At 37.9% G+C, this 23,177-nt stretch overlaps 1 protein-coding gene and 1 long non-coding RNA gene across 3 annotated transcripts in view; one reads left to right on the top strand and one right to left on the bottom strand.

Annotated features, from left to right (window-relative positions):
- The window catches only part of NTN4 (netrin 4), a 124,991-nt gene extending 117,114 nt beyond the window's left edge, over positions 1–7,877 (top strand). For both annotated transcript variants that reach the window (XM_025439153.3, XM_025439154.3), the window contains exon 10: positions 4,970–7,877. In XM_025439153.3, coding sequence (XP_025294938.1) covers positions 4,970–5,106 — 137 coding nt within the window. In that variant the 3' untranslated portion in view covers positions 5,107–7,877. The remainder of the gene's footprint in view (positions 1–4,969) is intronic.
- Positions 1–23,177, bottom strand: part of LOC125752513 (uncharacterized) — a 101,704-nt gene that overhangs the window by 34,406 nt on the left and 44,121 nt on the right. The window contains exon 3 of the long non-coding RNA XR_007402207.1: positions 22,901–23,049. This is a non-coding gene — a long non-coding RNA (uncharacterized LOC125752513). The remainder of the gene's footprint in view (positions 1–22,900; positions 23,050–23,177) is intronic.

Below are 23,177 nucleotides of genomic sequence, written 5' to 3'. Positions count from 1 at the left end.
TGCCACTAACAATTCATCTGAAAGCTAGGTCCTAGTGCAGTGCCCTGGGTAGGATTTACAATCCCAAAGGAAATTCAAATGCAAAATTCCATCTGTACAAATAATATTGAATTTATTTTTACAATTGCATGAGAAGCATCTGTGTCTCCTGGATAGAAAACAGCTCTAATTCTCATCATTTTGTTTTTCATTAAATGATCATTCTGGTTTCAAATTAGAAACAGCAGAAATTAAAAACAGCAGGAATTAAGGGAAATTTGCATCTTAAAATGTAATTACCATGGTAGAACCAAGCAAGTAAGCGTGGGATTCTTACCTTTACACTCTATAAGTGCACTTTCATACTGTGTCATAGGCTCTTTATTTCTCTGTCTCCATTAAATTTGAGAATGGGTTTTAGATTTTTGATCATAGCATTTCTAGTACCTACCATTAAATGATAACATGATATCCAGATTAAGTTCTATTAAGACAAGTATCTTTTTAAAAATCTTCTGTATTTCTCACTTTGTGTAGTTACCATCTGTGTCTTTATGGCACTGCTAAAACAGGTGCATAATTTATGTTCTGGATCTAATTCCTTTCAAATAAAAGCCCAGGAAACCCCAGTTATGTTCCATAAGAAGTCACTGTAGTATCTGATTAATAACTGAGAGAAATAGATAACTGAGTGACAGAGAAAAAGAGAAACTATCAATGAAATATTCCCCCCAACCTAAACAACCTAAAATATAATATAAAACTCTTGACTTTTTGTCTGTTGACTAATCTCTTCCATCCTTTTATACCCCTTTAGTATTTTACATAAATTCATTTAAATTTTCATAAGGAAAAGGAAACAAAGACATTTTCAATAATAAACAAATATGTTTCCAAAGAACAAATGAAGTAATCAGAATCTGAGATTTTGAATACAGGAAATGAAGAGTCATTAATTTAGGTTCTATTTCCCAGTAATCTGTGTGTAGAGGCTCTTCCTGCAAGCACTTTCTACTATCTTGGCAAAAGAATAAATAATCTGTCCAGTTTTTTAGTAAAACATTAAAAAGAAAAAGCTTTGAGCATCTGAGCCACCCTCCAGGAAGTGAACTATACTTCCTCATCAGGTTTCTGCCAGAGTCAAAGAATCAACTGAGTTCATCACAATTGAAAACATAAGTGCAATTATTCAAAGAATTCTTAAAAACATGTTTACTTGCTTTGAAGAAAAGACTGGAACCTGCCAAAGCAAAACCAGACACTCTTTCATTTCACTTTGTTTTTCCATTTTTTACAAGTTCAGTAACTAAGGCCAAAGAAAGCTGATAAGAAAATTCGGAAACCTGAAACGCCAACTAGCTTCCTCTGCTACTTTTTTTGAAAAGGAACAATCTAATTGGCAACCCTGCAAATTCATTCATTCCTACATTCATATATACACTTACTCATTCATCAATAATTTGGGATATCAACACTAGCAATAAAGTATGTTTTTTATGAGAACAAAATAAACTTTGTGCCCTCAAACGTATCAAAGTAGATGTCAAAAGCATAAAAATAGGAAAGTAAAAAGTAAATGCTAGTAAGTGATACAACAGATAACATTGTTTTCTATGCTAATTTTTTACATGATGCTGCTCCATAATTTGTGGATTTATTCAGTATCATTTTTATTAGTTTAATGTATATTCATACTTTAATGGAAAACTCCTATAGTATTTCCTCTCTTTATAGTTTCAAAGTAAATTCATTTAAAATACTAGACTTAGTGGAGCACACGGGTGGCTCAGTGGTTGAGCATCTGCCTTTGGCTAAGGTCCTGATCTTGGGGTCCTGGGATCAAGTCCTGCATCAGGCTCCCTATGGGGAGCTCGCTTCTCCCTCTACCTATGTCTTTGCCTCTCTGAGTCTCTCATGAATAAATATATAAAATCTTTAAATAAAATAAAATCCTAGATTTAGCAATGAAGTTTCCTAAAAATTATTTATTGTATTTTTACACAAGGATTTTATTACTTAAAGTATGATACAAACAATATCAAGACCATTATATTTTAATTAGCCCATTAATTAAATACTGGGATTCTTTTCATACAGATGCCAAGGTTACTCTTTAAATAATGTAAATACCTTATAATCCATCTTAACATTTGTGCTTTCCAGTGCTTAAAATCTCTACCATTATTTTCCCTTTATTTTCTCTCTCTCTCATTTTTTTTTTATGAAAACACCATCATAGATATTTTTAAGTTTAGGGCTGATTTCTTTTAATAATATTTTAAATAACCCTCTCCTTATAGAATGTATACATGTGTACATTATAAAAATTTAGAGGAAAAGTTAAAGTTTCACATTTCTTACCTCCAGAGATCCTCTCTGTTAACAGCTTAGTGCAAATCCTGCAAGGTCTTTGTGTGTACATATATTGTATTTTTTCACCAAAATAAAATCATAGTATGCTCCATTCTACAACCTACTTTATTCAGTTAGTGATCATTGCCTTCAATTATAGTTTCTTTTCACACGTTCTAATACTCAGACGATATTCCAATTTCCTAACTAGCCCAAAACTGTCCTTTAGAACTGGTTTGTCCTTGTCAGTGTTTAATCCAGGATAACACATTGTATCTGGTTTTAAAGTCTCTCAAGTATCTTTTATTCAAGCACAGTTCCTTTTTTAATTGTTGTTGAAGAAATTATTAGTATTGAAGAATCCAGGCCAAATGTCCTGTAGATTATCTTACCTTCTACAGTTGTCTTATTGGTTCCTGTGGTGTCATTTAGCTTGTCCCTCTACCTCCTATGTTTCTTGTAATCTCTAAAGAAAAGCTTGATAGATCCAAGACAAACATTTTGACTAGAATCCATTAGAGATATTGCTGGGTATGGACTTCATGTTAAATCCTATCAGAACACACATAGGACCTGGATAACCCACCATCGGAGTTGCTAAACTTGACCGTTGGTTAGATGATAACAGTCTGATCTCTCCATTGGGCAGTTTTGTTTTCCCTTTAGAGATTAGAAAGTAATAAGTGTGGTATAACTTCATCATGATACAAATATTCAGTTTCCCACTAACCATTGACTTAATGATGTTACCACCAACTAGCAATCCTTCCTGAATCAATAATTTCATTGGAGCTTGAGAAAAGATGTTTTTCTGATTCCCTTCATTTACTAGTTGACATTCTTCTGTAAAGGGATTTTCTCTTTCAAGCTGGGCTATAGGTTACTGTTAACCTATAGCTGCTATTCACAGTTCCTATTGTAAAGACAGGATAAGTGCTAAATTCTTTCCCTATAACTCCCAAAGTACTCATTTTTCAAAGTAAGTAAGGTTTTAACAGCTACCTCAAAAGATGATAAATTAGTTTTTCTCTGAATTTCTTTTTTTGAGTATCATTTTGAAATTACAGATTTTTGTTGATTCAGTATGTTTCAATAGATAGCAATTATTATGTTCCTTGTTGCTCAAATTATCACAACTTTAACAAGTTGTAGCCTTTTCTTCCTAGCTCCCATGTCCTTTTACAGTGATCCCCATTAGTCTTTGAGAGCTTCCATGCTTTTTAGCACAATAAGATATCCCATGCTACTCTGTATTTTCCTGCCCTGAACCTGTAATAGCATTTCTGCAAGAAGCCTTGTTTTGTTTTTAGTGAGATCTGTTTAATTTGAGACCACAGTATGTCCATTATAGGTGTTCATTGCTACTGGGAGGCCTTCTAAAAAAATACATATATATATATGTTTTATTTTATATATTTTATTAATATATATTAATTTTTATATTTACATACAAAGCCATGAGTTTAAATTGGTATTTTCAGTTTAATATTAACATCTAGTATTGTCTCTTAAGTTTTAAAGTATATGTCTCTTTATCTTGGAAAGTTTTCTTTTATAAATGTAATTACTTATTTGCTCTGTCCTATAATGTTAAAGAAAATTGTTTCAAAACACCAATATTGATATTTTTAATAATAAATTTATTTTTTATTGGTGTTCAATTTGCCAACATACAGAATAACACTCAGTGCTCATCCCATCAAGTGCCCCCCTCAGTGCCCATCACCCATTCACCTCCACACCCCTGCCCTCCTCCCCTTCCACCACCCCTAGTTCGTTTCCCATTATGCTGAGTGAAATAAGTCAATCGGAGAAGGACAAACATTATATGGCCTCATTCATTTGGAGACAGAACATGAAGACCAATATTGATATTATTACAAACATCTACTGAAGGAGATTAACATACTTCATTTTTTTGTTGTTGTCTAGATAATGAGATTGTATTTTCATTTTTCTGTACATTAGCCAAAAATTTTTATTTGAAGCCCAAATAATTTTGAATTACAAATATCTGGTGAAGTCTCATCTTTTTCTTTAAATATGACAAACAAATGTCTATATTCCAAAAATACATGGACTTTCTATAGGAAATATGTATTACTTTATATAAGTCATAAGTCTCTTCCAATATGTTTTCCCAAATAGTTGTTTCACTTTTATGAAATCCTCCTTAATATACACTACCATACATAGTGAGACTCCAAAAAATACTAATTTATGGCAGTATGCTAAGTACCCACAGAATCCTCACTTCTTTATCATGGAGGGTAGTACAGTATAAAGTAAAAGTTCTACAGCCAGACAGACCTGAGCTTAAATCCAAGTGCTGCTATTCACTGGGAGACACTAAACAAGCTTTGTAATCTTGCAAGGCCTTAGTTTCCTTATTTGTAAAACCAGAAGAAAAAAAAAACCTACTTCCTAGGGTTATTTTCAAGATTAAATGAAATAATACACACAAACCATTTAACATAGAGTAAATGCTTAATCAGTGCCAGCTGTCATTGCCTGTGACTCCCTATTTCAACTATGAATATATAAAACCATGAACTGTGCATATGAAACCACTGAGGTCACATCTACTCCCTTCAACAAATTATGATACTGTGTAGCCCCTAACTTTGTTCTCTTTTAGGTTTGGAATACCTTGTGGCAGGACATGAAGATGTAAGAACAGGCAAACTAGTCGTGAATATGAAAAGTTTTGTCCAGCACTGGAAACCATCCCTTGGAAGAAAAGTCATGGATATTTTAAAAAGAGAGTGCAAGTAGCAATATAGGTATATAGCACATAATGGCACTTCTCTATGTATGAAACACAAACTTAATGGAAAGGAGACCTCAAAAATGAAACTGAAATTTTTTAAGTGCCAAAATATACAGAAATATTCCAATTCAGGGGCCTTGTCTAATCCGTCTTTTGGGGGGCCATGTTTAAATACAGTTTGTGTCATAAAGACAAATGAGAAATCCTATGCTGATACCTACTTTCTATGGGACTGATTCTGTAATTCATAACTATTAAGAGTATTTTTAATAGCAGTATGATATTTAGCAGTAATCCATTAAGAGCAGTACATCTAACTCCTTCCAGCTTCAGATATGTTACTTATATTTGTGCTACTTAAAGTAATTAAGGAGATTTTAAGGACTCCCCAACCCAACTATCAAAAAAGGTTTCTCTTAAAAAAGAGCCTTCCTTTGTGTGATGTGTGTGAACTTTGGTCTGTGGGGTGTTAAATGGAACCTCTCCACATGTATATAGTATTTCCTTGTATAAAGCACTTTACTACCTACCACTTGTGTTGTGAAAGTTTGAAGACTGTTGTTGGCGGAAAGAAAAATAAAGGGCGTGTATAAACACCTACTGAAACAGAAGCACTGCCACTATGTGTGGACAAAAGGAAGTTGTATGGTTTTAGCTCTGAACATTTGGAAAAAACCTAAAAGGAGAACATGTTTGCATATGAAGTCTCAGCTTCAGGGTAGAAGTTAGATTCCACAGATACCAGCCATGATGAAAATATTTTTTAAAAACTAAACAAGATGAGACTTTAATTTAAGAAGAAGAAATCATAAGTGTAGAAATGCTTGAAGAGGAAATGGACTTTAAATTTTTAAAAGCTCATTTATTTGCAATGCACTTGTATACACTGCAAAAATTATTGTAGACACGGAATTTATTTTTGTGTTTAGTATTTAAACCTGAATGAAACAGTTTCTTCCTTATCTTTATTAACAGTATATGGCCATTATATTTACTCATTTTTTTGACACAATGTATGTGATAGTTCACCAAACTACAGTTTCCATTATTATTCATCTTCTGTACCCATGCATAAACACAATACATACAGTTTCTTCCGTACTTGAATATACAAAACATAAACCACAGTGCCATAAAATTAACTTCACATACAGAACATAGTTTTTTTCCTGAGGTCCTGTGGACTTGCAATATATATATATGTTAATTTTTATATTTCATATATGTAATAAAGGAATATGATTTCCCGATTTTTGTCTCATTTCCTGATCAACTTTTTTAATGATGCTAAAGATTACTTTATCTTAATGAGGGAACTCAAAACTAATTCCCTAGGAAAATCAAAGAAGGGCCTGGTACTTATACTCTTTTACTCTGAGGTATGGCGATAGAGTGGAAGCTAATTGAGATGGGTTTAGTTACTATAGTCTTTGTACATGAACTTTTATCAGATGCATTTTTATACTACATTTACTTTTTAAAAAGCAATGGAAGCTCATTGTTGAAAATACAGAAAACTGGGTGCCTGGATGGCACAGTTGGTTAGGCACCTGACTCTTGGTTTTGGCCATGTCATGATCTCAGGGTCATGAGATCAAGCCCCATGGTGGGCTCCATGCTTAGAATGGAGTCTACTTGAGATTATCTCTCTTTCTCCTTCTGCCCCTCTTGCTCATGCTCACTCTCTCTAAAGTAAATAAATAAATCTTTAAAAAAAAAAAAAAGGAAACCAAAAAACCATATCAGAAAAAAAAAAAGAACCCTACATTTAAACCATCCTGCAATGACAGCTGTTAGCATTTTAGTATCTAGGCTGCTAGCCTGCTTTCTACACATGTACATACCTTTTATAGAATTTGAATTATACTATACATATTCTCATGAAATCTGCTTTTTTTTTTTTTTTTTTGAAATCTGCTTTTATTACCTGTGGCATGTCTTATCTTTTCCTATCTTATCCTGGTAAGTGGAATGCCATCTAGTGGGGCATCATTTACAAACAATTATCAAACATGTCAGCAAGTATATCACATCAAGAAAAATATTTTAAATACATCCAATATAGAATTTTGCTTAAGTTTCAGAATTGCCAAGGAGTCTTGGCTGGCAATACATTTCAGTTTATTTAAATAATTGATTACCCATTAAGAAGAATACAAATAATGTCTATTTTTTAAGGGTACAAAAATGTACATAATATATTAAGATTAAAAAAAAAATTGCACAGTCTCCTTGCAAGGAGCCTGCTTTTCCCTTTGCCTGTGTCTCTGCCTGTCTCTATGTCTCTCATGAATAAATAAATAAAATATTTTTTAAAAAAGGGACTCCTGGGTGGCTCAGCGGTTGTGTCTGCCTTCAGCTCAGGGCATGATCCCAGGGTCCAGGATCGAGTCCCTCATCAGGCTCCCTGCATGGAGCCTGCTTCTCCCTCTACCTGTGTCTCTGCCTCTCTCTGTGTGTCTCTCAAGAATAAATAAATAAAATCTTTTTTAAAAATAGCAGAATACATATAGTCATAGCATCCACCCTAAAACACATTTATAATATATACAGTGTTCTAAAAGGCCTGAAAGATAAATAGATTATAGCAGTATTTACCCCTGTAAGGGAAAGAAGAGAGATTTTCACTTTTTATTTTGCATATATCTATAGTGCTTGACATTCTTTTATTGATCATGTACTACTTCTGTAATTTATTTTTTTAACAATTCAAAAATGTAATCAATTGTTTGTAAGGTTTGTTCAAGCAAAGTTATAATTAAAAGTTTAATTTTAACTAGTTTGTCAAATTATTGAGCCCCTTTATGTCTTCTCATTCCTTTTTAACTAGAATCTTTTTCCTTAGGTGCTCTTTCAAAACTTTTTTCTGGTAACATTGAAAAAAAAATCATTGTTATAACTGTTTCTTAGTATCTTCGTTCTTGGGGCACCTGGGTGGCTAGGTGGTTGAGTGTCTGCCTTTGGTTCAGGTTGTGATCCCAGGGTCCTGAGATCAAGTCCTGCATCAGGCTCCCCGGTAGGGAGCCTGTTTCTCCCTCTGCCTATGTCTCTGCCTCTCATGAATAAATAAATAAAATCTTTAAATATATATATATATATCTTCATTCTTAAATCCCCTGCAGCTCTCAACTGCAGTTTTAATTCCTTATGAGCATCATTTGGCTTCCAAAATAGAAAAAAAAAAAAAAAAAGAAAGAAATGCTATGTTCCCCACCTGTTAAAGTGTCAGCAAGCTACTCATGGCTCCATTCCCATTCCATCATTCCATCATTCTGCCATAGTTCCTATCTATACTTTCTCTTCCTTGGCAGCTTTCAAAATAATCATCACAGGACCAAGGCAACAGAGTCATATAAAACTTCCTTCTGTGGCTTTACCTTTTTCAAGAACTGCTAGGGAAGTCTCTGCCCCATGAGCATTACTCCCTGTACCACTGGGCTTTATTAGTCAGACGATTAGTCCACATACCTATCTGTATGATTTGCCTGAGGTCAAATCAGTCTATGCCCTCTCATTACATCACTTTCCCCATAGGGGACGTTACTAATATTTAGAATGTGATGCAATGGAAATTCTCAATAATAGGATAATCTTTTAATAGTGTCCACCAAATGAAGTCAAATCTGTGGGGATGTGACCATGAGTCCAAAAAGCAGTGTCCTTCTGGCTACGTTAAACAGAGAGCTAGGCTTGTTATGGGTAAACATAGTTCTTTGGGATACTTTGGGTTCTTGCAGAACAAATCCTTTGCTAAAGGATCAGAGACTTATCAACTCTGAAGGGTGGGAAAATTGGAAAGAATTTTCAAGTATTTGAAAATTCCTTGTGCAGGCTGTCCTGTAGCCACTCCCCTGGAATGCCTGAGAACAAGGAGCATGAGTACCGCCTGGGTATTGAGGAGTTTTGTCAGAGGCCCCAGGATTGAACTGCTTTTGTGTTCATTGTTTCAGTGATAAGCAGTCCCTTAACCTAACTTTATCAAAGAGCCAAAGTTACTCATGACTTATTTCCCACAGTTTGGAAGGAAAATATGAACAACTTCAATTTTGCAAAGGAGATTGATATGATAAAAATGGAATAGAAGTAAAGGGGTGTGTCTTGCATGACTGATGTTATTTTCAGTCTCTCAGAGAATGATTTGTCTGAAAATACTTTTTGAAATATGATGCCCTTTTCTTTGCTTTCTTACACTTTTGCCAAAGGGATTTAAAAATTCCTCTACTTACCATTACTGGTTATGTACGAGACCTACAATATTTTAAGTGACAAATTCCCAGATTTACTATCAGTTCACATATGCTGAATATCAACAACAACAACAACAACAACAAAGCAGAATGTTAATCACGAGAAAGAAAGATGCACTGGGCCAAATAGATATTTCCAGAATTGAGATGTGCATGCTGTAAAGGGAGAGTTTTAGTACATGCTGAATACATCTCTGTTTTCATAATATGTAGTTACAGGTGAATTAGCAATGAATTAATTTATAAATCCAGAAATATCTGAGATTTACTAGAAATCATAGTGCACTTCACTGAATAAAGATGTGAACAGCAACCAGGCAGGGATTTCACTTCCCAGAAAGAAAAATAACTACTGTGTAAATTCACACAGTACAAGCAAATTGGTCTGCCCAGAAACTCCCTGCACACCTCCTCTGTCAGGATATTTCAAACTTAGTGAGTAAAAAATACCAAAGATAATAACACTAACAGCAATTGATAATTGAGAGTTTACTTCAAGGTAGGTATTTTCTACGTGCTTTTCTAAGTATTATTCCCATTTGTTCCTCCTAGGCACCCCTGAAATGTATGCCATTATTATCTCTATAATAAGGAAACCGAGGCAGAGGGAGAGTAAATCGTCCAAGGACACTCAGCTTATAATTGTGAAGCCTGGATTTGAACCTAAGAATTCCACTTCCCAGAGTTCATATTTCCACCACTCAAAAGGGATTCTGGCCTTTAGAAAGGAATGCATGGGAGGTGATGCCAAGTGCACCATTTTCCTCATCGGCTGTGTCTTTTAGGTCGTAGTTGAAGGAAGAACACTGAAAGTCAGCATTTCTCGCAGATCTCCTCCTCCATACTCCACCTTATAATGTATCCCATTTACCAAACCCTGCAATTACATAATATTCTACTGACTTTCTCATTTTTACATTGCCATTGGGTAATAGTGTTTACCATAATCTATAGCAAGATAAACTAGTAAGAATCCGTTTTTTACCTTCACTGTTATCCTTTTGGTTTGGCACTCTGAGATCTATTTTAGGCATAGGCCTGCTTGTGTATTTATCGATACCAACTCTGAATAAGCTGCTATGAAATTCAACAGCATTCCAAATAAATTCTCTCAGCTCTGACTTTAGCTGTGTAGAGTAATTCTGCTTATAAGGTGAAGGAGAAGACATTACACAAGAGAAAGACAAAAAAAACAGGAAAAAATGGAGAACGTAGGCACTTCGTCAACCAAGGAGAGAGAGCAAGGGGCAGGAAAAAGGGGTAAAGATATAAGATAATAGGGGCATGTTGTGGGCTTATTGGTAGAGCATGTGACTCTTGATCTTAGGGTTGTGGGTTCAAGTCCCAAGCTGGGTGTAGAGATTACTTATAATAAAATATTTTTAATGTATTAAAATACATTTAAATATAAAGGAAAGCAACAGCTGGTATAGAACCCAGGTGGGGGATGCCTGGGTGGCTTAGGGGTTAAGCACATCTGCCTTCAGCCCAGGACGTGATCCTGGAGTCCCGGGATCGAGTCCCACATCGGGCTCCCTGCATGGAGTCCACTTCTCCCTCTGCCTGTGTCTCTGCCTCTCTCTTTCTGTGTCTCTCATGAATAAATAAAATATTTTTTAATAAAAAATAATAAATCAGGTGGTCTGTTCTAGTAACAATATGCAAAATATTTCAAAGTAGAACATACTCAGCTAACCAATTCTTCAATTGTGAGATACTATGGTTTATGCAAGATAGTTCTGAATATTTATTATGAAATTTTTCCATCCAAGTTTCTTGCTGTTAGTTATGTTTGAGGAGACAGAAAAGCAAAAGGTAATAAAGCAACAGAGAAACCTTAGGTAACTATAATTGGGAAATTAGGAAACCAATTGGTTTTACCATATACTGAAACAGAATTTTAAATTTACTTTACTTTTACAAAGTAAATAGTCCATAAAATATTTAATGTCAGTAAGCATTGTCTAGGAGTCTTTTTCAATATACATACTCATTATAATAATAGTTAGCACTTTTGCCCTTAGTAGGTGCCAGGTGCTATGCTTAACTTCACAGGACTTTTCAGACCTCACTCAATAACCTTGCAAAGTCCCTATTCTAATGAGGAAACTGAGAACTAGAGGATTAAATAGCTTGTCTGAGGCCATAAAGTGAGTAAGCAGCCAAGCTAGCTAGCATTTGAACCTTAATTAGCCACCTCTAGGAATGCCTGGGTGGCTCAGCAGTTGAGCGTCTGCCTTCAGTTCAGAGCATGATCCCGCGATCCTGGGATCAAGTCCCACGTTGGGCTCCCTGCACGGAGCCTGCTTCTCCCTCTGCCTGTGTCTCTGCCTCTCTCTGTGTGTGTCTCTCATGAATAAATAAATAAATAAAATCTTTCAAAAAAAAATTAGCCACCTTATGATCTACTAATGCCTCTTAACTGGTGATTCTCGAATAGTGTTCATAAAAATCAGCAGACATGTTTGTTAGAGGGTAGAATCCCAGGCCCCTACCTCAGAACATCTGTTTCAGAAGGTCTGGTGAGGACCAGGAATGGACAATTTAGCAATACCAGAAACATCACTCCAGACACTTTTACAGAATAGTCTGAATAAAGTCATAGAATTTATCATTAATTCTGTTTCTCCAAATGTATCTCCCTCTGGTCATAAGTCTACTTGGCCTTCATCACAATGTTATGAATAAAAGAATCATTAGTCTTGTTATAGTTACCCAAGACTAAGATGGTAGAAAAGGGGAATTGAAAGGAGATCCCTCCAGCTATTATGTACCCTACTTCCTAACCTGGCCTTAAACAGAATTGTGAAATATCTAAATGTGTCTTTGATATCTTAGCTCTTCAGTCTAGTTTGGGGAATCTCCTCCCCAAGGCTTATTGGCTTCACACTGCTCTAGTCTACAAGAAGATCCTACACAAGACTCTAATTCCCAATTTCCTTCAGCCTTAAATAGTATATTGATTTAAGATACTACCCTTGACCAAGAGGCTGAGAGATTCAGAAGATAAAATCATTCTAATGAGATACTTTCCCATTTTCCCACTTTCCTCTTTCTCCCTAACACAATGCTTTATTGACCCAGATAAACCATGCGTGTCTGCAGAAAATTTTTAGTGGGTGATTCTTATCATGGGAATTTCAGGCACTGATGGCAGGCGAGTGAAAGAGTTATTTTTGGTCAGATGTGCCTTTCAATGCCTCATAAATCAGGCTGCTTAGGCAGCCTCCTAATTTCTACTTAGGCAGTGCTAGTCCTGCTGACACACTCAATTTTACCCTAGTCAGAGGCTAAAGAAGTAAGGAGAAAGGTGAAAAAGCAGTGACATTGAGAAAGGAAAACAGAGGGGACCACCTAACTTGCCCTCTCTCAGAAATGAGGATTCAACCACAAATAAAATAATAAACCACGCAGACTTCACATTTTTCTTTCCCATTCTTGTAAACAAGAAATAAAAACCAGGGACTATCCTTTCCTTGATAGGTATGGAGAGAAAAATCAAGGAAATCCATCACAGCAAATTTCTACTCCTTAACCTCAGAAACACTCACATTACGTACACATACGCACTCCAACCTCTGACGCATGGAGACTTGTCCAGCAGTGACCTTCAGCAACCTAGAGAGCTTTTTATAACATTTGAGAATGCACAACTGGATATTTTTATCAGCATGTGCTCTGGCTTTGATAAATGTTACGCTAAGCAGTTTGAAGCAAAAACACAAACAATGAATACATTTTTTTAATGCAGTAGCTACAAGAACACTTAATTAGCATCCTCCAGAGTTGTGCAGGTTTTACCAAATGTCTCTGTAAAGAAGACCAAGTTTAGAAAAGATAGCTCCAAGTTTTAACTTGTCCCCAAATGTTATCTAGTAAGATTAGGCAAAAGGTATTTGAGAAGTGATGTTTAGGGCAGCCCCGGTGGCGCAGGGGTTTGGCGCTGCCTGCAGCCTGAGGTGTGATCCTGGAGACCGGGGATTGAGTCCCACGTCGGGCTCCCTGTGTGGAGCCTGCTTCTCCCTCTGCCTGTGTCTCTGCCTCTCAGTCTCTCTCTCTCTCTGAATAAAATAAATAAATCTTAAAAAAAAAAAAAAAAGGTAGAGAAGTGATGTTTAAAGCCTCATTTTGGCTGGAGTTGATTTGCAAGATTCTCATTCAATATCTTTATGTGTTTTCCTTTTTTTAAACAGAAAATAAAATAACACATGTCTAAAAAACAATAAATGCCCTACAACATGAAGAGTTCTTTTTTTTTTTTTTTTAAGATTTTATTTATTCAGGGATGCCTGGGTTGCTCAGCAGTTGAGCGTCTGCCTTTGGCTCAGGGTGTGATCCTGGAGTCCCAGGATTGAGTCCCACATCGGGCTCCCTGCATGGAGCCTGCTTCTCCTCCCTCTGCCTGTGTCTCTGCCTCTCTTTCTGTGTCTCTCATGAATAAACAAATAAAATCTTTTAAAGATTCATTCTCTCATTCATTCATGAGACACACACACACACACACACACACACAGAGAGAGAGAGAGAGAGGCCTGGGGATATAGCAGTGAACACAACAAAATCCTTACTCTCATAGAGCTCACATTCTAATGGGGGACGACCTCCAGAAGATAGCTGTAATATTCCCTGATTTCTATCCATGTTCTACAGCACTCACTGCCCTAAATGATTTAAGAGAAATAGTCTTTTTCCATCACTAAGGGTCACAGACCCCTCATCCTGATTGAATTCAACACTGTTTTTCCCCCCAGATGAACTGAAAGCAATACATGACTAAATTCTTCCAAGTGAAAACCTGTTATAATTGGATAATGACCACAAAGCAGGCGGTTCTGTGGGGTTTTTTTTTTTTTTTTTTTTTTTTTTAGTTATACTAAGTGCCTCAAGGGAAGTAGCAGAATTCTTCTACCCGCCACCCATTATGGAGCTGACAAGGTCCTGCTCTGTGCCATACTTCTTAATTTTCCTGTTGGCTTTAAAGATTTATAACAGCTCTAACACCTATTGCGTGAGAAACACAGGGATCCCTCAGTGCCCAAACCATGGTGCACTGGCCAACTTTGCTCCCCAGAAGCCTGCTGGGGACTCATCTACTGGAACCAGGGCAGCTTGGGAAGATTCACTTGCTTCTGTGAGAAATAACAGTGACCATAATAGAAAAAGAAATTCTAGGCATTCTTTCAAACCGTTGGGAAGTTCCAGCACATTCCAGTTGCAAAAGAATTCAAGTCCCTCCACTCCCGTCAAAACTCCATCACCATTCTTGTGTGCTTTGTACATTTTCTAGACCAAGGCCTAGTAATTATTTTTTAAGACTTTTTATTTATTTGAGAGAGAGAGAGAGAGAGCATGAGGGAGGGGACAAAGGGAGAGGAAAGAAAGGGAGGAGCAGACTCCTCGCTGAGCAGGGAGCCTGATGCGGGGCTCAATCCCAGGACCCCAAGATCATAACCTGAGTGGAAAGCAGCCACTTAACCAACTGAGCTAGCCAGGCACCCCCAAGACCTAGTAATTAACTACAAATTCTTTCCCTGCCCCCCCCCCTTTTTTTTAATCATGAACCACAAGGTGATTCTATAGGTGAATCTGGGATTTGGCAATTATCCTTAGGCTTTGATAATCCTCAAGCAATGACAGATTTCAGATGTTTGAAGATTCTCAATATAAAGCATTGCTATTCCAGAGTACTGTGCCAATCATTTGTGATCTGGAAATTTTGCAAAATATTTTATTCCTTAAGCTTTAGAAATCCATATCCATGATGACTTACAACTGTTATTGGATAAGTCTTTACTCTTTTCAAGTTCCAGAAAGCCAAATGTTCTCGTGGTTTGTTTGTTTGTTTCTAGGCCCAAAGGATTCCCAACATCACTCCTCTTTTAATCCTCTGTAAATTTCATTCTCATCTGTGATTCTATTTAGAAGACATCTTACTTATTACTTACCTCCTAACTCTTTTTTTGCCTTTTTCTTCCTCTACAAAGTAAAGAAGAAAAATAAGCAGAAAAACAGAAGAAGTTGATCCAACTACTCTTAAGGCGAAGGAAAAAAAATCTCTCATCATTAAGAAGTATTCCTGAGGAACTTCAACTGGTACAAATTTGGCTACTGCTACTAGGAGTCAAAAACACTGACCTTGGGGTGCCTGGGTGGCTCAGTTGGTTAAGCATCTGCCTTTGGCTCAGGTCATGATCTCAGGGTCCTAGAATCAAGCCCCGCAGCAGGCTCCCTGCTCAGTGGAGAGTCTGCTTCTCCATCTCTCCCTCTGAGTACCCCTGCTTGTGCTCTCTCTCTCTGTCTCTGTCAAATGAATAAATAAAATCTTAAAAAAAAAATACTGACCTTGCGCAGCCCCCGTGGTGCAGCGGTTTAGTGCCGCCTGCGGCCTGGGGTGTGATCCTGGAGACCCGGAATTGAGTCCCACGTTGGGCTCCCTGCATGGAGCCTGCTTCTCCCTCTGCCTGTGTCTCTGCCTCTCTCTCTCTCTCTCTCTCTCTCTCTCTCTCTCTCTCTCTCTGTGTCTCTATGAATAGATAAATAAAATCTTAAAAAAAAATACAGACCTAGATAACACGGCAGAATTATTATACCCTGCAAGAGAAAGCATTACATTACTGTGCCACAGATTCAGTATTTATTTCCTTCAATACAGAATGCACATACCCTCATTCCAATAATTGAGGGGTGGAAGAGGGAGAAGACTAATACAATTCAAACACTAGCAAACAGAAGTCAGGTGGGAAAATAATACTGACAAGCAATAGTGTGTCACCCCGGGAGAAGTGCTATGAATGAACTAAAAATAAGCAGTGCTGAAAAGCCTTGAATGAGAGATTGTGGAAAGCATTACAGAGATGATGGCTTTAAATGGATCTATCAGCATCCGCTCAGCTTTTGAATTTCACTAGGCAGAGGAGACAAACTCTACACTGTGGTTTTATAACAACTATGATGACTCAGATGCCCAGACTCCCCTGAAATCCAAATACCACAGTCACTGAGATCTGCTTCATATGCATTATCTTCACAACAACTTGATGCTAACCTCTGAGGCAGGTGCCATTATTATTCCCATTTTAACCTAGGAGGGAAAGGGACCCCAAGTAGACAAGTAGGCTGCTGTAATCCACATGGTAAGTGAGCAAGTGAGAGTACAAGCCCAGGTCTAAGCCCCAGACTCTGTGCTCTAGGTCATCATACTATAGCACTCCTTCCTTAATATGTTCCTTTTCAGTCCACAGAGGTGGCCAACTGCTCTGGCTCCCCCTGCATCTCTGACTTCTCTCTGGTTCTCTGGGTTAGTTGATGAAAAGACTCAGGGATTGAGTCCTGAGACAACAACTGGGTAACTCTTCCTAATGCTAAGCTCCACCACCGATAGGAGCTTCAGCACCTCTATTCTCATCTCCCAGCTAAGACAAAGAAATGATGACAGCTCTATAATCTTTTTTAAAAAGTCACTGTGTAGGAAATGTTGTCCTTATGGCTCCATTACCTAAAAGTATACCTTATAGAACAGGCACTGGTGATACTCTGATTACCTGAAAGGATACATCTTATTGAAAAGAAAACCAAACATCGTGGGTAGCCATGATAGTGGCTATGCCTCTAGACTGCCACCTTAGAAAAGGGAAAGTGGGGCACCTGGCTGGCTCAGTCGATTGAGTGCATCTGACTCTTGATTTTGGCTCAGGTCATGATGTCCTCGCTCAGCAGGAGAGTCTGCTGAAGATTCTGTGTCTCCCTCTGCCCCTTCCCCACTCACACACCCATGCACACTCACCCTCTTTCTCTAAATAAATAAAGAAAATCTTTTTTTAAAAAAGGAAGGAAAGTAATGGTTCACAATAATATATTTGCTCATTTTCACATTTTTTAATCTGTTCTCTTTTATTAGATTATACAAGCTTTTTGAGGTCAAGAATCACATCTGTTTTATTTTTATGGTATGCACATTGTATCCCCTGTGCATACCATAATACCTGGCATATAGGAAGTGCTCAGAAAATATTTGTCAAATATCACAAATAGGTGATATCCCCAAATTTGAAAAGCATATACAATTACTCCTTTTCCTTTCTTTCTTTCTTTTCTTTTTTTTTAAGTACACTCCACACCCAGCGTGGAGCTCAACATGGGGCTTGACTTCACACCCTGAGATCAAGACCTGAACTAAGTCTCCCTCTGCCTGTGTCTCTGCCTCTCTGTGTTTCTCTCATGAATAAATAAATAAATATATATTAAAAAAAAAAAAAAGAGGGATCCCTGGGTGGCGCAGCGGTTTGGCGCCTGCCTTTGGCCCAGGGCGCGATCCTGGAGACCCGGGATCGAATCCCACGTCGGGCTCCCTGCATGGAGCCTGCTTCTCCCTCTGCCTGTGTCTCTGCCTCTCTCTCTCTGTGTGTGTGACTATCATAAATAAATAAAAATTTAAAAAAAAAAAAAAAAAAAAAAAAAAAAAAAAAAAAAAGAGACGCTCAACCAACTGAGCCACCCAGCCAGCCCCACCTCCTTTTCTTTATTTATTCGATCATTCAGATTTATTGAACAGCTGCTGCAAAAACAGAATAATGGATTGGTTAAGTACATAGAATCTAGATACTGACTGCCTGGATTCAAGTATTGGTTCTGGTACTATCTGTGTGGCCCAGGGCTAGCCAACTGTAAAATGCAAGAAATAACAGCACCTAACTCACACCGTTATGAGGATGAAGTAAATTAACATAGGTAAAGTATTTATAATAGCACCCGACATATAGTAAATACTAGATGTTTGCATGATGATGATGATGGTATTCCAGGCTTCAGGACACTAAGGATATAATACCAAAGAAGTCTAGGTCTCTGTGTGCTTACATTCTAGTAGGAGAAACCATCAACCTGCTAGTGATCCAGTAAAACAATTACAAATCATTTTAAAATGAAGAAAATAAGAAAATGAAGAAAATAAGGCTTCCCTGGTGTTGAGAAGCAGACACCGAGGTGGAGTTTAGAATGCAAACTATTTGCTAAGGAGGGTCCTTAAAATCAGCATCAGTGCAAGAGAGAGGAGAAGGAACTAGAGGCGGACAGAGAGAGAAGTTGGTGGCAAAGCAGCCTGAACCCACCCCTTCGGGAATGTTGAAGTGCACCAACCCTTTGTAGTTTCCTGACCATTATACCCCATTGGGTGTGGGTCACTATGGGAGGGGGTGTGGCCTTGCTCTCTGCAGCTGAAGCAATCCCCCAAAAGGGCTGACAACTGAAGACTGTCTGCCAACAGCACTCAGCAGCGAGGGCAGCAGAGCCTCCACTGCAGAAGGCTAGGGCAGCACAACACAGTATGCATTCCACCCAGTAGACAGGACGGTAAGGGTGAGTTTCTACCTAAAAGAAAATGGTCAGGGAAGACCTCTCTGAGGAGGTAATATTTAAGCTGATAGAACGATACATGAGGAGGCAGCATTCTTGTTATAGGAAGTAGCCAGTACCATGTCCCCTAGGTCAGAATACGTTGGCAGTGTGAAGGGCAAAAAAGAAGAGCAGTGAGGCCAGAGAGTGGTATAAAGTGAGGTCTGAAGAGGCAGGCAGGGGCCAAAATATGAGAACCCTTAGGAGTTTGGATTTTATTCTGAGTCTTGATGGGCAGCTATTAGAGGGAAGTGGAAGGATCTGATTTACTCTTTTAAAAGATCACTCTGGACAATATGTGAGGAATAAGTGGAAGAAAGGGAAAAAAATGAAGGCAGGAAGATAAAAGTTTACTGAACTTTTTTGGATAAGAGATGGTATATTGATGAGAAAAGTGGATGAATTTACATGCAGAACTCTGTAGGAAACCATGCAGGGATTGCTAATAGAATAAATGTGGAAAGTGAAAGAACAAGCAATCAAAAATGACTCCTAGTTTTTTGGCTTAAACAACTGGAAGGATGATGGTATATATTGAGATGAAAAAAAAGGTAAATTTAAGAGATGAAAGTAGAGTCACATCTTAGATTTCTTTTTTGGTTTGAGATATCTATTAAACATCAAATAGAGATGCCAAGTAGTCAGCTGGATACACAAGTCCAGAGCACAAAAGAGAGAAAAAAGGCTAAATATTTATATTTGGACATTTATATTAGACAAATAGGTGATATGTTGATCTGCTACTGCTATATAACCATTATCACCAGTCAGTGGCATAAAGCAATAATATATATTTTTAAAGTAGGCTCCATGCTAGGCATGGAGCTTGAAATCACAACCCTTAGATTAAGACCCACACTGAGATCAAGAGTCAGATGCTTAACCAACTGGGCCACCCAGATGCCCCAATAATAGTTTATTTTTGCTCACATCTGCAGATGGGCTGGGGTTCAATCTAGGCATCTCTGTTTCTATCTGAGGGTTAGGTGAATGGCTATACTCTGAATGCCTCATCCTTCTGGGACCAGCAGGCCAGAGAGGCAATGGTAGAGGCTCAGGGAGGGAGAGGAAACAAGCAAGGTCTTGAGAAAGTTCTAGGAAATGAAAACAGGTATCAAAGAGATATCTGTGCTCTCATGTTCACTGTAGCATTATTCACAATAGCCAAGATAGGGAAACAACCTAAGTATCCATCAATGGATAAAAAAGATGTTATATATATACACACAGGAACATTATTCAGACATGAGAAAAAAAGAACATCTTGCCATTTGTAACAATATGGATGGAAATTGAGGGCATTATGCTTAGTACGTCAGAAGGAGAAACACAAATTCTGTATGATCTCAGTTATTTGTAGAACCTAAAAGAACCAAACTCAAACTCATAAAAACAGAATAGAATGGTGTTTACCAGGGACCATGGTAGAGAGGAGTCAGAGAGATGTTGTTAAAGGGTAGAAACTTGAAACTAGAAAATGAATAAGTTCTGGAGATTTAATGCACAGCATAGTGATTATTGTCCACAATACTGTATTATACATTTCGAAGTTGCAAAGAGACCAGATATTAAATGTTCTTAACACACACAAAAAAAAGATAATGAAGTGTGATAGAGCTGTTAGCTAAATCCACAGTAGTAATGCTATTGCAATATATAAATGTATCAAATCAATACATTCATATACCTATACAGTGTTACATGTCAATTGTATCTCAATTTTTTAAAAAGTCCTGGGCTCATGATACTGGCCTTGACTTTCACCAGTATATCATTACCCAAAGCAAGTTACATGTCCAAGACTTGTATGATGACATCTTGGTTGAGGAATTGGGAGAGGGAAGCAAAATTGGAGTCCATAATTTAGTCTGCCACAGATGAGATCAGCCAGGCGAAGAATGTAGGAAGTAAAAAGAGCCAGGCTTGGACAAATTCCCAAGGTGCTTCAGCATTTACCAGTAACCTAGAAGAAGAAAAACCAGGAAGGATTTGGGAGCAGCAAGTGCAGTTGGAGAATAATTAAGAGAACATGAGAGAGGTAAAAGAGAACAATGTTTCAAGGAGACTGTTGGATGTTGCTGAGACATCAAATAGGACACGAACAGAGAGAGGCCTATGATAACTGGCAATACGGTCCGCCAATCCAAGGTGTTCCATAACAGGACACCAGGATAGCTGAGAGCATAAGACCCTGTTGTCTCATCCTAGGTTCTCAGACAGCAGGAAATCAAATTATGTTTGGACTATAAACAAAAACACACCACTCCACCAGGAATGGTGGGGATTAGGAAGGTGAGTAATTATTAGGTTGTTTAAGGCCAGATTGGTGATGTTCTTCAATATCTGCCTAGGGAGTTGGAACTTGGTCCTTTAAACAACAGGAACTCATTCAAAGTTTTTTGAGCAGAAGAGTGATAAATTCCAAGTGTTGGATCTAAATGTAGTGTAAGAAACAGTGGATCATAGGGGAAGAGAAGAAAAAATAAAATCAGATGAAATCATAGAGGGAGACAAACCACAAGAGACTCTTATTCATAGGAAACAACAGGGTTGCTGGAGGGGAAGAGGGTGGTGGGATGGGACTGGGTGATGGACATTAAGGCAGGTAAATGGTGTAATGAGCACCTGGTGTTATATAAGACTCATGAATCACTGACCTCTACTTCTGAAACTAATAATACATTATATGTTAATTGAATTTAAATTTCAAATAAAAATTTTAAGATAAATAAATAAATAAATGAAGTGTAAGATGGATTTGATAGAGAAGAGACTGGTGGCAAAGAGCAGGTTATCCTTGTTCTATCAGCCAGACCTCTTGCCCAGATCCCGACCCGAGAGAAACTTCGGTTCCCTTAGATCAAGTTCCTGATGCTTGTTACTATTAAACTTTCTTGTCTGCTTCTTCCTTGCCTGGCTGAAACTTAGTTGACTCATGATAACTTTCTAATCAAAATCTGGGTCCTGGGACACCTGAGTGGTTCAGCGCCTGCCTTCGGCTCAGGGCGTGATCCTGGAGTCCCCCGATCGAGTCCCGCATCAGGTTCCCTGCATGGAGCCTGCTTCTCCCTCTGCCTATATGTCTCTGCCTCTCTCTGTGTGTCTCTCATGAATAAATAAATAAAATCTTTTTTAAAAAATCTGGGTCCTGACCCTTGGCCTCCACCTTCCATCTCAGCACTCACTTATTTAGAATTATCACCTTTTCTTTTGTGTCCATGTAGGAAGCTCCTGCACCAACAAGCTTCAGATGGCAGCGTGAAACCAGAGCCTATCTTATTCACAATTCCAGGATGCTGCTCTTCAGACCTGTTCCCCCTCATCCCTGCTGCTTTCCTTCCCCCAACCCATCCCTTTCCATTCTCTCAGAGCATGTGAAAGTTCACGGAGTTCAGAACATGGTGGTAGTCTCCAAATCACTACTAGCATATGCTCCATTCCTTCCCTAGTCCTCCTCCTCTCAGGCTTGACCTCTGAGGGATATCTACCTTGTACAAATCCTCTTTCTACTTGAAGTCCCATTGGGCTTCTTAGTGACTCTTAGTATGGTGAGGTAGGGTTAGGGTGCGAACAAACAATGATCCTAAAAAGCAACCACTTTGTCCCGCTTTGGCTCAATCTGCACCATTTCCCAAGAAGCCTAAAGGAAAATGCATCAACAAACGTCTTACATAGTGAAATATTACCATTGGTATTACATAGTAATTTGGCTTGGAAAATTTCTCCTGCATTCTCATGCCTGGACTTCCAACACATCTACAGAAAGATGAACAGGTGTTGTCTCTAGAACACAAGGATTACTTGAAATGAGCTGTGGTTTAAAATGAGAAGTCATTATTTGATATATGCCAGGAATCTTAATTTTATAGGGTCATGATGTTTTTCTCTAACAAGTACATCTTCAATTGCTATGCATGGTATTTTCCTGTTGTCTGCTAGCCAAATATTCTTTAGCTGACTGGTGCTAGCAGGAAATGGAGAAAATCATAAAACTGGAAATTAGGAAGTAATGACATCAGTATTCAAATCACAAAAGACAAGGTGGAAACAAATATTCTGCTTTAACCTTGATTTATACTGTTAACAAAAGACTGAAGTTGGCAAAATTGGAAATTACTAACTCTCCTCAGTCACTACCATAGTAAAAATTTGTTCCCCTTACCTCAACAGTACTTCATTTGGCCATAGTGCTCACTGGGAAATTGGCAGTGACATGTGAACTCTCTCAGATTGCACCACTCCTGGGTTCTAGCTGCATCCTCTGGCCACAGAATCCTTTTGTGGCCTCTGCCTCTTCCTTCAGTCTTTGCTCTGAAAATACGACAAAGAGTAACTATGCTGCCCACCTGATGACAGAGCAATTCAGAGCTGCCTTGTTCTTACATTAAATTAGGCATCTTCAGAAGCAGCTTTAACTCTGGTCTCTGCTATCAGACTAT

Source organism: Canis lupus, chromosome 15 (genome assembly GCF_003254725.2).
Source record: "Canis lupus dingo isolate Sandy chromosome 15, ASM325472v2, whole genome shotgun sequence".
NCBI classification, from domain to species: Eukaryota; Metazoa; Chordata; class Mammalia; order Carnivora; family Canidae; genus Canis; species Canis lupus.
This window is presented reverse-complemented; position numbering and strand designations above follow the sequence as displayed.